At 45.5% G+C, this 17,841-nt stretch overlaps 1 protein-coding gene across 1 annotated transcript in view; it reads right to left on the reverse strand.

Annotated features, from left to right (window-relative positions):
* The window catches only part of DTNBP1 (dystrobrevin binding protein 1), a 128,807-nt gene that overhangs the window by 56,691 nt on the left and 54,275 nt on the right, over positions 1-17,841 (reverse strand). Inside the window, exon 7 of the mRNA XM_074987639.1 lies at positions 8,624-8,646. Within this exon, the coding sequence (XP_074843740.1) occupies positions 8,624-8,646 (23 nt within the window). The remainder of the gene's footprint in view (positions 1-8,623; positions 8,647-17,841) is intronic.

Here is a 17,841-nt window from a genome sequence, read left to right on the forward strand (position 1 = left end):
CCAGCTGGACCAAGGATGGAGGCATCTGACTCAGTCAGCATTTGTAGTCCCAGCTTTGTTGGGCAGGTGGCTCAGGACAGGACTGCTTCCCTTGACTTAGGGGGTGTTGAAGCCTACCAGTGCCTCAGAGAGAGAGAGAGAGAGAGAGAAAGTGTGTGTTACACACAGCCTCAGGTCTTTAAGACAGTGCAGGTGTCCTTAAGCCCATGTAACTTTGTACCCATTTGCTTTGCAAGCAGAGCACACCCATGAAAAGGGAGGCCTTGCATGGATTGCTGAGCCTCCACCGACAGCACTGAGAGGAGCAGCCAGGATGCCCAATGCACAGATACAGCTGATGGCAAGGTGTGCGCTGCAATCAGCTGAATGTAAAGCTGCATGAAGGGCTGCTCTAGCAGCCATGTCCTCTTACAGAATCACTTTGAACTCATTCCTGGTGCCTTCAGGGAGTCATTTTCCTCAAATCTGACCATACTCTTCCATATATTGAAATTGTAGCAGGCAAGGGGGCCTTTGCGAATTCTCCCTAAATTAAAGGCTACAAGATGAATCAATATTTTGCCCGAACAAGTCCAGTCTCCTTGACTCTTTATTTGGCATCACCCTCTGGTTGCCCCCATCTCTCCTTTTGGTAAACCACCTCCACCACAAGGGAGTCAGGAGTTGGAGGGGTGCAGAGATGCTCATGGCCCTTTTCTGGCACAAAGTTTTTGTGTTCAGCCCTTTTAGCTATGGGTGCAGGGAGGAGGAGGAAGAGGTTTGCCATCGAGCATTACAAATTTTCAATACCCCTTTCATGCAGGGGTAAAGCCACCCTAGCAGCTTCTGCTGAGTTCAAAACATCAAACAGAGCATCTATTGGCTCCTCAAGTTCCTCTGCATGCAGTCCCAGGTTAGAGGCAAACCTTTTCAGGAGTTTCAGACGTATCTTTTTATCATGTTGCAGAACAGGGTGACGGAGACCCATAATGGTCTCATCCGGTGACAACAAGGAGAAGGTCGGTCCCATGAGTTCTGCCCCTTCCTCTTGTGGGGTGGTAGGCTGCCCTTCTGGTGCCTCCTTCTGGTTGGTTGGCTTTGAGGGGCTTTTTTGTCCTCTCCTTATGGGCTTGCATCTCCAGGGGACGGTAGGATTCTGAGGTTCAAGCTGCTGAAACTGTTCAGTCAATGTGGACAAATTCAACGAACCCCCAAGGACTCTATGGACACCAAGGGACTGGCTGTTACTCTAGCCATGAGGGAAGCTGTTGTGCCAAAGTTGAGTGCAGTACTGGAGTCAGTGCCTGCTTTGTTGGCAGGGAGACTTGCTCACTGCCGGCCTCTGAAGTGTTATGCTTACTGTCCAGAGCAGGATCAGGAATTGTTCAGATTCAGTGGCAGGACCTTGGAAAATGAGACTGATGCCAACTTGATGGAGACTGGACATTGTGCTCAAATGAATGGTCTCATGAGCAATGCCAAGGCCTTCTGAAATGGATCATCTCTAACCTGGAGCTGCATGCAGAGGAACTCAAGATATAGAGGGTGAGAGTCTCAATAGGTCTGTGGCAGTATTCCAGCAACCCACATCCCAAATATCACTTTCAGAACCAGGGACAGAAGGGGCATCCATGAAGCCTGCTTCCCAATGTCCGAGGCATGGAGACTTCACTCAGGAAAGCACCGGTAGGAAGGCCCCTTGCACAGGGAATGGAGTCTGTGGAGAGTAGATGCCCAAAAGGAGCACAACGTGGGCTTGCCCCAGGGCCATGACACTGCTTGGCTTGGTGTAGCTGATAATGGTAAAGACAAAAATGTCATGCACTGCCCATAAAGGGACCAACTCCTAGATGGAGATGATGAGCCACCCACCCCGGGTCTTGGCTCTCCTCCTGCTCTCTCCTTTCCCTCATGGAACATCAGAGATCTTCCCTTTGTTGATTTTTTTTGCTTTTTGGTCATAGCCAATGGGGAATGGTGTCAGTCTGAAGATGGCACCAGTGGAGCACTATGCACCAATGCTCTCCAAGGAACAGGCCCAATTAAACTTTAGCCACAAAATATTATTTTGGTCAGCCTGAAACCATTGGTCAATTATTGTTGAGTTCATCAACAGTTTCAACTCAACTGAAAAATCAAAACTTTTAGCAGATGCTGCATCTGAAAAATATGATTCAACATTACAAAATAAATTACTATTTCAGACTATACTCACAAAATAGCTAGACAGGGAAGTGGCAGCCTCATTATATCATTCAACCCACTGATTAAGGCCCTCTCCTGGAACGTGAGAGACCAGAGTTCTATACCCCTAATGCCCAATAAGGGAAAGAAGTGAAGTTAGGTCTTCCACATTGCAGGAGAGTGCCTTGAATACTGGCTATAGGATAACCTTGTCTGGGTCTTTATACCGTCAACAGGAGCTGTTCTGCTTTTTATCAGTAAATTGTCACTGGAGTCAGGAACTTGAATGTGGATCCTAGATGAGTGCTCTAGCAGTCACACAAGTCAGTCATCTTCACTCTCCCTGGCCTACTGTCATTCAGATGGAAAATTGATAAAAATTAGCAATGGCATATGTTCAGAACCTCTGAAAGTTATGCTCTTAATGGCTGATGAAAACATTTTATAAATTGATGTGAAACTGAGGCCTTAATTCCATTAGAAGGACCATTAATGGGATCCTGGATTGTGAAATGATCATTTTAGTTAAATTAGCAGAGTGCCTTATAGCCACACATGCCCCAGCAGCCAAGACACAATGGACTGAGACCCCTCAGATTATGTACTAATGCATTTAGGCATATGGGTGCTTTGTTAAAGGCTTTTAAAAGCAAACAAACACCGCCTATTAATTATTCCATACTGGCAGAGAAGACTCAGTGAACACTAGGTTTCACTGAAGATGAATGAAGCAAAAAGCCATTGGCAACAACTATAATGGATTTGTGCTTTCTAGAACAATGATTATTTTCCCCCCATTCCCTCATATCAATATCTGTAAGAGTGCTTCTCTGTCTCAGGAATGGCTGCAAATATGTCAGTCAAAATATAAAAATATAGAGGCACCTTAAATGAACAAGTTTAAAAGATTTATTAAGATTAATGCTTGGAATCTTTTTGAGCCCTTTTGGTCTGAAATGGGACTACTGTGACACGGGGCCTGTGAGAAAGAGGAAAGCTAAAATGTGTTTTAGGGGCAGCAGTCTTACAGGACTCTCCAGAAACAAAGGGGAAAAAGCCACTCTTCCAGGCAAACGAATATGCATTTACTACCAATAAGAATAAGAACATAACATAAGAACATAAGAATGCCCACTATTGGGTCAGACCAAAGGTCCATCTAACCCAGTATCCCGTCCGCCAACAGTGGCCAGTGCCAGGTGCCCCAGAGGGGATGAACTGAAGGCAATGATCAAGTGACTTGTCTTCTGCCATCCATCTCCAACCTTTGACAAACAAAGGCCAGGGACACCATTCCTATCCTCTGGCTAACAGCTTTTTATGGACCTAACCCCCATGAATTTATCTAGCTCAGGCATGTCCAACCTGCGGCCCGCGGGCCGCATGCGGCCCTGGACAGCTAGTAATGCGGCCCCACAAGATCGTAAACTTTTAACATTATTATGTGATTTATATACATTAACTATATTATATATTTTGTACGTGGCCCAAGACTATCTTCACCCAATGCAGCCCAGGCAAGCCAAAAGGTTGGACACCCATGATCTAGCTCTTCCTTGAACCCTGTTATAGTCCTAGCCTTCACAGGCTCCTCTGGCAAGGAGTTCCACAGGTTGACTGTACATTGTGTGAAAAAGAACTCTTTTATTAGTTTTAAACCTGCTACCCTCTAATTTCATTTGGCGTCCTCTAGTTCTTATACGATGGGAACAAGTAAATAACTTATCTTTATTCACCCTCTCCACACCGCTCATGATTTTATATACCTCTATCATGTCCCCTGCCAGTCTCCTCTTTTCTAAACTGAAAAGTCCCAGTCTCTTTAGCCTTTCCTCATATGGGACCTGTTCCAAACCCCCAATCATTTTAGTTGCCCTTTTCTGAACCTTTTCTAATGACAATATGTATCTTTTCTGAGATGAGACCACATCTGTATGCAGTACTCAAGATGTGGGTGTACCATAATTGTATATAGTTTTTTTAAATAACTCCCAACGTCCTATTTGCTTTCTTGACTGCTGCTGCACACTGTGTGAATGTTTTCAGAGAACTATCCATGATAACCCCAAGATCTCTTTCTTGATTAGTTGTAGCTAAATTAGCTCCCATCATACTGTATGCAAATGTGGGGTTATTTTTTTCAATGTGCATTACTTTACACTTATCCACATTAAATTTCATTTGCTGCCCAATCACTCAGTTTGGTGACATCTTTTTGAAGTTCTACATAGTCTGCTTTCATCTTGACTATTTTGAACAGTTTCGTACCATCCACAAACTGTACCTCCTCACTACTTACCTCTTTCTCTAGATCATTTATGAGTAAGTTGAATAGGATTGGTCCTACAACTGAACCTTGGGGAACACCACTTGTTACCCTTCTCCATTCAGAAAATTTACTATTTATTCCTACCCTTTGTTTCTTCTCTTTTAAGCGGTTCTCAATCCATGAAAGCACCTTCCCTCTTATCCCATGACAACCTAATTTACACAAGAGCTTTTGGTAAGGGAGTTTGTCAAAGGCTTTCTGGAAATCTAAGTATACTTCATCTACTGGATCCCCCCTGTCTACATGTTTGTTAACCCCCTCAAAGAATTCTATTAGTAAGATATGATTTCCCTTTACAGAAACCATTCCTTAAAGATAAGGAAAGACAGTGTTTCAGTTGGTTTGAACTTTTAAAGATAATTACGTAATGTCATGAGTCACTTCTATGATACATCCCAGCCAATTCACAAGCCAGGACCTAATCTAGTGACTCTCAGAAGATATAGAAACAGCACAGAAGAAACAGCAACTCAGTCTGATCAACATCATTCCAGAGCTTGGAACTCTCTCCTGCCTGACTTTGGCAAGAGACCCACCAAGCCTTAGCTGGGTCCAACCTTGTTCTTGCTCCCACTCTGTTCTTAGTCCTCTGGCCTCCTGATTCTGGCTCTAACCCCTAGGTCCAGTTGCCACAGCTCCAACCACTAGGCACGATCATCCACATCATAGTTTCTGACAGATTATATGGCATTACTGTACACCTGCTTCGTTTATCTGAAGGTAATACCTTTGGTAAGCTGGAAACAGTAGTGGATTTATTTGCCTTTTCCATTTTGTAGAGTGGCTGGGGTGGGGAGGGGGAACATAAGCTAAGTCAGCCTGTGTGCCGTCTCAACCTTTTAAGTGCAGGAACTGCCTGATCACAACACAAGTAGGGATAGAGGCTGCGTCAGCCACTCCTTATTTACTTGGAGGGCAGTGGGGAGGAGCTGTGAGTAACCGGGAGCACTAACGGATAAAGCAGATACTTATTTGGCATATAACTTGATACAGTATAACATCAATAGTCTATACCTCTTTTCTTCACTGCCACGACCGAGAAAAAAACATTAGAGAGTAGCTTCAAATTCTTGAGTATTGAAGAGGGCTATGAGAATCCAGTCAAACAACTCAGTTGTGAAACATCTGGACCCATCAATATAACAAGGTGCAGTGATGCTGAAAGTGAACAGTAAACCCACAAAGTAGGACAGAGTGTAATAATTAGTTATTATTCAAAAAAAAAAAAAAAAGTTATTGAAAGCCAGGTGTGTTTGCCTAGAGGAACACTTGCTAAGATGACCCATGGGACTGGTTGGAGGTTGATGGAGAAGACAGCAACAAGTTTGAAATGATGCACATTGATTGTTCAAGCAAAATGTAATTTGATCTTTATGTCCAATGCCCTGTAAGTTCTCAATGAAAAGGACGTATGCATCTCAGACTTATTATGGCAATGACCTTCCCTAGAGAGAAAAGGCATCAGCTATGTCCCTTGACCGAGAAAATGTGTACCTGCATGTCAGGCCTTAAACCTGGAAGCCATGGGCAGGGAGAAGAAGGTGGAAGGGAGTCTTACTTATCCACTGCCCTGCACATTTGTTTTTTTTTTGTTGGTGTATGCCCAAATTTAAAGTTTGTGAATCTAAGTCAAAGTTTTCTTTTTTTAAAAAACAAAGCTAGTATGGAAGGTGAGGGTGAAAGAGAAACAAGGATGAACACTTGTTAGGTTGCAAGTCCAGTCAGAGAAAACTGAAGGCAGACAGAGGCCATTCCATCCTTTATACCCTCGTAAAAGTGCGTGCAAGAAGGCACAGAGCACAGGAATTGTCTGACACTTATCCAAAACAAATCCAATTTTGCTCACAAGGCACACATTCACCTACAAGGGCACTCAAACTGACATTAGAAAAAAAATGTTTACCTCTAGTTAAATTTGAGTTAGTTCAGGACTTACTTTACTGCTGAAAAACATCCTTGCATAATTTGTAACATTTATAATAACACCATCTTCAAAAATATGAAGTTTGTTTTATAAAGTGATCTTAGTATCGCTAGTTTACAGATGACAATGCAAAGAGATGTAAAGTGATATATCCAGGGAGGTACAACAAGTCACTAGAAGTGAGCTTAGATACTTCTGGAATAATATATTCTTTCCTCCATGCACATGTTAGAGTTGGTTTGAAAATAAGTTTTTACCTCCTGCATAGAACAAACCACATAATACTAAAAAGCATTACACAAAGGACACAAAGTACAGTATCACTCCTTCTACGTCTGAAAATAAATTGAGGGAATAGCACATATACGGATGTAAAAAGGAAGATTATGTAAAGTTTGCAAAAGGCATTTACAGCTGTTGAAGATGCAACAGAAGCTGATCTTGCCTGTTTTCCATAGCCTGAATAAGGGTTCACAGAAACAGGGATAGATACTTTTTGCAATTACCAATTCTGATTACCAACACAGAATAAACTTAGTTGTACTAGCTAGTCAAATAAAAATGTTTTTTTCATTATCTGCAGTAAACATTAAGTAAAATAAGAATCATGCCTCTTTGTGTCAAAATGAAAAACACAGGCAAAGTTAATTTGTTGTATCTGCATCTACCTTTTAACTAGGTCTATACAACATATTAGTCTGAAGAGTAATATAAATGTTTCACAATTCAGTCAGTTAAATTTCTTGCACTTTACGCATCTAAAAGCGCCAGAGATCTCCATGGACCATATGGCCAACCTAAGAAAGTATCCATATGTGACTGATGACGTCTACACCACAGGCTTTTGTCAACAAAACCTGCGGAGCATCTACACGCAAAATGCGTTTTGTTTACAGAAACTGTTGACAAAAAAAGCCACATAGACGCTCAGGGAGCCCTTTTGTCAACAGAGAGGCTCAAAAGATTCATCTGCTTTTATGCATAGACGTGATCTGTAGACAGAAATTTTGTTGGAATATCTCTTCCAATAGTAAGTTCTACAGACAGATGCTTCTAGTATAGACATAGCCATAATGTTTACAAACTCACTCCTGAAGTCAGTCAGGTATCAATACAAATATAGAAAGTTGTGTTTTTCAGCATATGTTTAAACCTTGGTATCATAAAACTAACTGTACTGCCTTGGAACAGAAATTAACTTTGCATCAGCTGGCTATCTACTGAGTTGATCTGTGCTTAAAGCTGTCAAACCAATGAAAAGAACTATAGCACAGAGCTACAGACAAGGTGACACTTCACATAATCTGTGTCACTTGCTGTCTGGTAAAGTTAAATTGTGTTTCCTTCTTACAGAATTACATAATAAAATAAGCTAATGAACAAAACGAGAAAAGACAGTGCATTCTGAAGAAATTTTCAGCCATATTTAAAATTGCAACAAACAGCTGACTTACATGAATCTATGAACTTCACTTTGAAATATATGTGAAATGGAAAATATCAGTTCACACTTGTATTTTACCTTGATCAAAAGGCTACAGCTCACTTTAAAAGTGATCACACATTTAAAATTCTTAGAGTAGCAAATTATAAATTTAAATGTAATGCTTATTAAAGCCATGAACACCAAAATCCTCTGCCAAGTCACTATAGTGCCAAAGTACCAATCATATATATTACGTTGGATTGATATATAGTACATTCTTGCTTCAAAGCAAACCTAACTGAGAATAAGGGAGAAAAAATAACCTGTCAGAAATCACATACTCATCTTTCTAATACAAAATAATCCAGAGAAAACTATCAGAATTCTGCATAGCTATTTCTAGATTAAGTGGCTCTGGTACAAAACCAATACAACTTGAAAAAGATATCCTAATTATCCTGTGATATAAAATCTTTCACTTTTTCAATAAACCTCCAGGAGACAGAGTTAGCTTAGGTATGGGATCTTTGAGATTTAGCATTTCCCTTAGGACACCCACAAAAGGAAGTTCGATCTGTGTTTTTAGCACAGTACTAAATGCATTAAAGATGTCAGTAGCATGAACAGTTGAAGTAACAAAATAAAAGAATGCTGTGTCAGTGACATAAGGTAAACAACATTATCCAATGTAAAACAAAAGACCTTTATCATTTTCACCATTAATACAATAACTGAGGAAAAACCCCAGCAACTTTGAACTGCAGAATTAAAAAGAAGTTACCTTTGAAGGTTTCAAGTTCCCTCCTGTAGGAGAAAAATCAGAAGAGAAAGTCTTAGATTAAAAACAAATATGTTGCATAAATTCAGACTGCAACTGGGATTATCTTGTTTTGCAATGGCTTAAAATGCAAGAAGAGGTGAAGTGCAAAGGATTTGAGCATTGTGATAATTTTTAAACACTTGGTTAATGGAAATTGGTATTTGCACATACAGAGCTTGAAAAAATTGCTTTCTTGGAGGGAGCAAGTAAGCGATATCATTTTTTTTAGAACTGAGCTATCACATATTAAAATACATATTGTCTATTTATATCTACTCTTTGTTTCTAGATCTTACCACTGCAAATATAACAAATACGACTGAATATAATAATTAAATGAAGGCTTCTTAAATCCACAGGGTTTAGACAGACATACATCCCTGCTGACTCTCAGAACTTTGCCACGCTTTAAGAGTGGAAACGGACTATTGTCTTGTCATTTTTCAGGACTGACATTCAAAACTTTATGGTCAGCTGTGAAACAGGCAAAAAATATATGTGGAGTGAAAAGTATCATGTTGGCTCATTTTAAGACAGATTCTTTTTCTGCCATGCTGAAAACCTTCTGCAGATACTGCTACTGGTCACAGACCATCCTTTTTAGTGCCTTACCTTTATTAAATGAGTTACTCTTTGAACCAGACATCTGTCTAACTTCATTCATTCTGGTATTACAAGTCATTGCTTTCTAGGCCCTTCTTCACAATGCATTTCTTTAATCAAAGTTCTGTTAACGCTCTAATTTTACAATTAATCCACAAAGTCAAGACACAACTTTTCCATTTCTCGCTCCAAGGTAAAAGGTATGTGATAAATCTGAAGACCAACCAAAGTCACAATAGCTGCAATGCTCTAACATAGTACCCATTCATTACCTGCCCCAGTTTCTAAATTCAATCGGTAAGTGGTAGGTTTAAATTCTCTGGATGTTAGGTACCTAGTACCTTTCTATGCCTTGCATTCAAGGCTGACAAGAAGCAAGAGAAAAAGTGATGGGGTGGGGGCGGCTGGAAGAAGGGAGAAGAAAGAGAACAAAAATCTTGAGATTAGGTTAATAACACAGGGAAACAAGCAAAAGTCAAAAAAACAAGCAGACACCATACAATTCTGGAAAAGTAGTACCATGAGCTATGCTAGTACACAATGTGTAAGACTTAACTCTGCCTTTTGTTTTTTTATTATTAAAAACATCTTAATGCCATCTTCAAAAACAATTGAGAGCTATTTGAAAACCAGAATATACTTCTGATTATTCTGTGTGATATTCTCATTCTTTCCAATGTAAGTGATGGGGAAGAGAAAGGAAAAAGGATTCAGCAGCAGGAACTCAGATTACTTATTCATGTACTGGTAATATCATATTAACAGTTTTCCCCCGCTAAGCGGTAAGAGGGCAAGTCAGAAATATAAAACTTTAAATGAGCAACAAAATACAGAAAATTAAGGGTCACTTGATTTTTTTAAACAATTAACATTTGATTAATGAGTGCTTCTTGAATTTTTCCTCTAACACATGTCAAATGTAAGGAAAAATAATAAATGAAAATAAAAAAATAAGTTGATATACAGTAAGGTCTCAGAGTATGCAAACTCAGAGTACACGACCCCACTCTTACGCGGCTGACCCCTATTCCTACAGTAAACCGTGTACCACAATTTTCATTTGTGCTGAACTCACTCCCCTGCCCTGACTCAACCCCCATCAGCTCTGCATAGCCCCAACTCCGTTCATCACCTGCGCATAGCTCCTATTCGCCCCACACCACTGCCTCTGGCTCTAGCTCACCACCCCCTGCATGACTTCAACTCAATCTCCACAGCCCCAGGTCAAACCCCCTGCCAGCTCACCACCCGCGCACAGCTCCGACTCACCCTGCATGCCCACACCTGGCTCTGGCTTACCACCCCTCATGCACAGCTCCAGCTCATCACCGTCCCATTTTTAACTGCCCACGTTGGTTCAAACCCCTCGCACGTGGCTCCCATTCCTTCCTCCAGCCCCAGTTTAAATCACCAGTGGGGTGGGGGTGGAGTTATCTATGCACACATTCTTTTGAAAAATGGACCACCTAGAAAAGTTGGTAGATTAAGCAATACTTTCAGGTGTTTGACAAAAGTGAGTGCTGCTTCCAAGAAAAGACAGAAGCAGCACTCCTAATTTTAAGCGTAGCTGGGGGCAAAATAAGAGGGAAAAATTTTTTGCAAGGTGTTTCCTCTGCATAGGATTATTTCCGTCTGTGGAAAATGTTCACTTCCTTTCCCGCTGTGGTTTTTTTTTTTTTTTTTTAATCAAATATTACCACAGGCAGTGGATTCTTTAATACTGTGACGGAGTATTTAGCAACTTTATGAATTCGTTTAGAATATTTGGAAACCTAGTATGTCATTTGGTGGCAACGTTGCACTGCTGTTATGTTATGTTGACAGGATAGATTTAGGAATAGATCTGGGACTTGTGTTTGTTTTCTAAGCTTCCTTGTAGGACTGCTTTCTGTATTCATATAAAAGCATTTGTTTGAAATTTTAATGAAGCAATTTGCCATTTTTTGTGCATGAATAAATGCAACGAGGTATTTGTTTGGAAACTGAAGGATTCTTGCAGTGTACCCTATAATTAATTGGTGCGCATGTAAGGAGAATCAAGACACTGATGTTAATCCATGGATAGTAAGTGCCTATGTCCAGATAATTGATAGAATGGTGATGCCATAGCATATCCTTCCCACTTCATGTTCAGTTTTTATTCCTATTAAAGAGTTGCTAATTGCTTGGTTGTTCTCGTTATCTTTTTATATTAACCTTAAAATATAATTTTATCCTACATTCATTTCTCAGTTTTCCTCCAGCTGTGTTCTTCCTTACGTATGATTCAAATTCTTGGATGACACATGACATCATGAGATGAGCAGGCACAGGAACTGCATTACATGCAATTTAAGCTACATTGATGGCAGTGGTTTCCTTTATAAAATCAAACTTCAAACATTGCTTTCCAGGGAGAGTAAAAGAAAGGTTACTCACCGTAGTAACAGTGGTTCTTCGAGATGTGTCCCCGTGGGTGCTCCACATTACATGTCGGGCTCGCCCGGCGCCGCAGATCGGATCTTCCAAGCAGTTTCTGCCGGACCGCGCATGCGCCGGTGCGCGCCGCTCCCTTGCATGCTCCTGGCCACGTGCACGATCCGGTCCCCGCCAGTTCCTTGACCAACCGCCTCGGATGCTCCTGCAAAACACTAAACAGAGATCCGAAGCGGGGAGGATGGGCGGGTAGTGGAGCACCCACGGGGACACATCTCGAAGAACCACCGTTACTACGGTGAGTAACCTTTCTTTCTTCTTTGAGTGTCCCCGTGGGTGCTCCACGTTAGGTGACTACCCAGCAGTAACCCAAGATAGGAGGTGGGTAATCGGATTATGTGCAGCTTGTCCCCGAGAGGACCGCTGTCGAGAGACGGGTATCCTCTTGGAATACCCTGTGAAGGGCGTAATGTTTGGCGAAGGTGTCATAGGATGACCAGGTCACCGCTCTGCAAATGTCTTTTAGCGCAACGCCCTTGAAAAAGGCTGTTGATGCCACCACCGCCCTAGTGGAGTGAGCCCTGGGCGTGGCCAGTAAAGGAGTCTCTTTGAGTTCGTAGCACATTTTTATGCAGGATACGATGTGCTTCAAGATTCTCTGCGAAGAGAGACCTTCTCCTTTTGATTTGGGAGCGAGAGAGACTAGGAGTCTATCCGTCTTCCGGAAGGACTTGGTCCTGTCTATATAGAAGGCTAGCGCCCTCCTCACATCCAGGAGGTGTAGGCGTGCCTCTTTGTTAGAGTTATGAGGCTTTGGATAAAACAAGGGTAAAACAATAGGTTCGTTAATGTGAAACTCAGAAGAAACTTTAGGAACAAAGGCTGGATGCAGCCGTATGGTTACCGCCTCCTTGGAAAAAACAGTGCAGGGTGGCGTTGCCATAACTGCCGCAAGCTCGCTCACCCTGCGAGCTGACGTGATTGCGAGAAGAAAGGTCATCTTTATCATAAAGAGGCAGAAGGAAACCGTGGCCAAAGGCTCGAATGGTGGTCCCGTTAGCGCATTAAGCACCAGGTCCAAGTTCCACGAAGGTGGAAGCGGTTTCCAAGGGGCGTATAGGTTTACCAGCCCTTTGAGGAACCTGGTAACCATGGGATGGGCGAACACCGTGTGCCCTTCCTCTTCGTGTCTGAACGCCGAAATGGCGGCAAGGTGCACCTTTAACGAGGATAGTGAGAGTCCTTCTCTCTTGAGGTCCAGTAAATACTCTAATATTACAGGTATAGGCACCGAAAGTGGGGCTAGCTGTTTGGTAGAGCACCATGCCGTGAAGCGAGACCATTTCTGCTTGTAGGTCTTCCTGGTGGAAGTCCTCCTGCTGCTTTCTAGGACTTGTTGCACTTCCTCCGTACATGTGCTCTCTAGGGAGCTGAGCCACAGATTAACCACGCTTGTAGTCGCAGGCCTTGGGGGTGCGGGTGCACTATGGACCCCTGGGCTTGCGTGAGCAGATCCGGCGCCACCGGAAGGGGCATCGGTGGACAGTCCGACATGCACAGGAGTAGGGGGAACCATTGCTGTCGATCCCACGTTGGGACTATCAGGATCATTCGGGCTCCTTCCCTCCTGGCTTTCTGCAACACTTTGTGGATCAGCACTGTGGGAGGAAAAGCGTAAAGCAGGGGGCCCCTCCAGGAGATCGCGAATGCGTCCCCCAGGGACCCCCGTCCCAGTCCTGCCCTGGAGCAGAATCGTGGGCACTTCTTGTTCTGTTGCGTGGCAAACAGGTCTATCTGGGGAAAACCCCATGCGTGAAAAATCGGTCGTAGCAGATCAGGACGGATCTGTCACTCGTGTGTGAGTGCGAAACGCCTGCTCAGCTGGTCTGCCTTCACATTGTGAGCGCCTGGTAAGCATGAGGCTTTCAAGATTATATTGTTGGTGATGCACCAGTTCCATAACCGGACTGCTTCCGCACATAAGGCACGGGACCGAGCTGCTCCTTGCCGATTTATATAAAACATGGTGGAGGTACTGTCTGTACTGATCCCGACGACTTTGCCTTGTATATGGTCTCGAAAGTGTCTGCAGGCGTTGAACACTGCTCTGAGCTCCAGTATATTTATGTGCAGCGACTGCTCCGTGGAGGACCACAGCCCTTGCGTCACCTCGTCGCCCATGTGTGCTCCCCACCCTATGAGGGAGGCATCTGTAGTAAGAAAAGCCAATATTTGTGGTTGGTGGAAGGGTACCCCTGTTAGCAAGTTCTTGGGGTTTACCCACCATTGCAGGGATTTGCGCACCTCTGCTGTGGGCGACACCACCCTGTGAACGGTGTGTGCTGCCGGTTTGTATACGCTCGCCAGCCAGTGCTGCATGCTGCGCATGTGTAACCTGGCGTTCTGTACTATGAATGTCGCTGCTGCCATGTGGCCCAGCAGCTGTAAGCACGTCAGAACTGGCACCGTAGGGCTGAAGGTGATAACTTCCATGAGGGAGCCGATGGCCCGAAAGCGTGTCTCTGGTAGATACACTCTCGCTGTAATAGAATTTATGCGTGCCCCTATGAACTCTATGTCCTGTGTGGGGTCTACCTTTGATTTTGCCAGATTGATAACCAGGCCGAGCGAAGAGAACGTGCCTGCTGTGACACGTATCATGCGTAGTACCTCCTCCTTCGAGGCCCCTTTGAGTAGGCAGTCGTCCAGATACGGGAATATAAATACCCCCCGTCTGTGCAGGTAGGCTGACAACACTGCCAAGGTCTTGGTGAAGACTCTGGGGGTCGAGGAGAGGCCAAACGGTAGGACTTTGTATTGAAAATGTTCTTTGCCTACCATGAACCGGAGGAATCATCGGTGAGCCGGATGGATAGTTATGTGAAAATACGCGTCTTGTAAGTCGAGGGCTGCGAACCAATCTCCATCGTCTAGTGCCGTAAGGACGGAGGCGATTGTGATCATCCGAAAGCGTTGCTTGCACAGGTACCGGTTGAGGCCTCGAAGATCTAAGATGGGCCTCCAGCCTCCTGTCTTTTTCTCCGTGAGGAAGTACCTCGAGTAGAACCCTCTCCCTTGCAGTTGCTCCAGCACTCTTTCCACTGCCCCTATGAGCATGAGATGGTCTACCTCCTGCTTGAGCCTCGCTACGTGGGAGGCCTCCTGGAGGTGGGAGTGACTGGAAGGGGATGGCGTACCCCGTGGCTATGATCTCCAGCACCCATTTGTCTGTGGTGATCCTTTGCCACTGGTCGTAGAATGGTCGGAGGCGATGGTGGAATAACCGCTTCGGATGACCTTGTGTGATGGTAGTGATGGCGCAGCCCTGGATCTGTGTGTCAAACTTGTGGCCTTTGGCCCTGCCCCGAGGACGCACGGCTCTGTTGGGAACGTCGCCTGGGAGTTCTGTACTGCTGGTGCTGTTGATGTCGCCCTTGCTCGTAACCCCTGTGGTACTGGGGGCGCTGTTGCTGGTACTGGTACCGTCTTTGTTGAGGGTAGTACTTTTTCTTTCTGTATGGAGGGGTGTAAATCCCCAGGGTCCTAAGGGTGGCTCTTGAATATTTACTAGAATGAAGGACCGAGTCAGTTGATTCAGCAAACAGCTTCTGGGAGTCGAAGGGAAGATCGACGATCTTTGCCTGCAGATCCCTCGGTATACCCGAAGTCTGGAGCCAGGACTCCCTTCGCATTACCACTGCCGTAGCTGTGGAGCGTGCTGCTGTGTCCGCAACATCCAAGGCGATCTGAACTCCCGTCCTCGAGGCCGCGTAGCCTTCTTGCACGATGGCCTTGAGCACCGGTTTCTTGTCCTCTGGAAGCGAGTCCATGAGGGAGGTTAACCTAGTGTAGTTGTCAAAACTGTGGTTTGCTAGATGCGCTGCGTAATTTGCCATTCGCAACAATAGTGTGGAGGAGGAGTAGACCTTTCTGCCGAACAGCTCTAGCTTCTTGGCATCTTTGTCTGTTCCCCCTGACTTGAATTGAGATGTCTTTGATCTTTGTTGCGACGACTCTACCACCAAGGAATTTGGTTGTGGGTGGCTGAACAGGAACTCCATGCCCTTCGCCGGCACAAAGTATTTCTTGTCCGCTCTCTTGTGGACAGGCGGGATAGTCGCAGGGGTCTGCCATATCATAGTGGCGGACTCCAAGATTGCTTCTTCAAGCGGTATTGCTATTTTGGAGGAGGCCAGAGGTCTCAGATTTTTGAGGAGCTTATGGTGTTTCTCTTGCACCTCTGCTGTCTGGATGCCTTGCGTGAAGGCCACCCTTTTAAGCAGTTCTTGAAACTGTTTGAGGTTGTCCGGAGGATGGACGTCCCCCGGGGCCGTAGCCTCATCCGGGGAGGAGAGCGAGGAACCACTAGGATACGCCTCTCTGGACCCTTCCGGTTCCTGTTGGTGATGGTACATCCACTCGCTGGAAGCTGGCAAGGGAAAATCTCGGGGTTCCATAACCAGTTCCCCCGAGATACTTGAGTCTCTGTCCCCATTCGCGATTGCCCTCGGGGATACAGGACAGTCTGTGGGGATCTTTCCCTGGTAGACTGCCGGTGGTGTCTATGCCCCGCGTGATAGGGATGACCGTGGCAGCATGGGCACTGTTCTTGGGAAGGTGACCTGGACCACTCCCTTGGTGCATACCCCCTGCGTCTGAGGGGAGCGAGATCGTCGAGAGACCTGGGACACTGGAGAGAGCGATTTGTGATAGTACTCCAGTGGCTCAAACCCCAGGAAGGGTGAAGGTGGTCCCAGCCAGGGCGAGGCTGGTTGTAAAAATGGAGACGGGGGCTCTGGGTAGGCTAGGGGGGACCCCTGCCTTCTAGTTGGAGTCTGCAGCATGAGCGGAGGGCTAAGAGAAAACAACTCTGCACCCCTGTCTGGAGAGGGGCTGTGGTGCCTTGTTTTCTGTGCAGCCTGCCCCCTCCCTTGAGGGGGTGGCTCCGCCCCCTGACGTGCAGGGGATCTCAGCCCCGTCCGCGCCGTGCTCGGCATGCTCATGGGCGGTGCTGCATGGGCAGTGTCCTCGGGTGCCTGCAGGCTGCTTGCCTGCGCGCTCTGCACTGCCGGTTCCCCGGGGGTCGGTGCTGCTGCCTGCGGTGCCGCCGGTACTGGCACTTGTTTAGCCACCGCCCTGCCTGTGGTGTGGGGCGGCTGTTTGATCATCGGAGGCTGAGCCGCCTCCACGTGGCTCTCCGTGCCGCCGCCGATCAGCTGTTGCTGCGGCTGGGGGCTGTGCGCTCCTCCCGTCCCGCTGTTGCTGCCGGCAGGGATCGGGTTGGGGACACTTTCCTCCGTTTTTGAGCTGATGGGGTGAGGGAGGCGGCTTTCCTTTTATGGGCCCCGGAGGGTTCCTCCTGCTGCGGCCGCTCCGGCACGTCTGGCTGGAGGGCCTTGTCGAATAGCAGCATTTTAAGCCGCATCTCCCTGTCCTTCCTTGCTCTGGCTGTTAATTTTGCACAGAAGGAGCATTTCTGCGTGACATGGGACTCCCCAAGGCACCTTATACAGTGACTGTGCCCATCAGATGCTGGCATTGCCTCTCGGCAAGACTCACCATTTCTTGAATCCTGAAGAGGACATTGCTGGTGAGTCTTTTAGTTGTTAATGGGGTACTTAGCACCTTCTCTGTGCTGTTTTCCCCCTCTCCGATAGCCTGCCGTGGCAGGAGGGCTAATGGCCCTAGGCTCCTGGCCTCCGGTGCGCCGCTTGTTACTAGGACTGGACTGAATGCCGTCCTGCTTGTTGTTTCTTGTTTGTTTGTTTGTTTTGTTTGTTTTTTTTTTAAAATAACAACTGGCTAACTTAACAATAGCTTAAGAACTTGAAAACTTTTAAAGAAAACAACTAAAAACCATTGAATACACTAACTTGGCCGTAGCCTAGTCGGATTCCGTCTGCAGCCGATGGCGGTTAAGAGGAACTGGTGGGGACCGGATCGCGCACGTGGCCAGGAGCGCACAAGGGAGCGGCGCGCACCGGCGCATGCACGGTCCAGCAGAAACTGCTTGGAAGATCCGATCTGCGGCGCCAGGCGAGCTCGACACCTAATGTGGAGCACCCACGGGGACACTCGAAGAAGAAGTTAGTGTTTTAGAGACCCAGAAACATCTTGATGTTGTATAGAGCAAAAGGCTTTGCAATCAACTCTTCATGTTG

Source organism: Carettochelys insculpta, chromosome 2 (assembly GCF_033958435.1).
Source record: "Carettochelys insculpta isolate YL-2023 chromosome 2, ASM3395843v1, whole genome shotgun sequence".
Taxonomy (NCBI): domain Eukaryota; kingdom Metazoa; phylum Chordata; order Testudines; family Carettochelyidae; genus Carettochelys; species Carettochelys insculpta.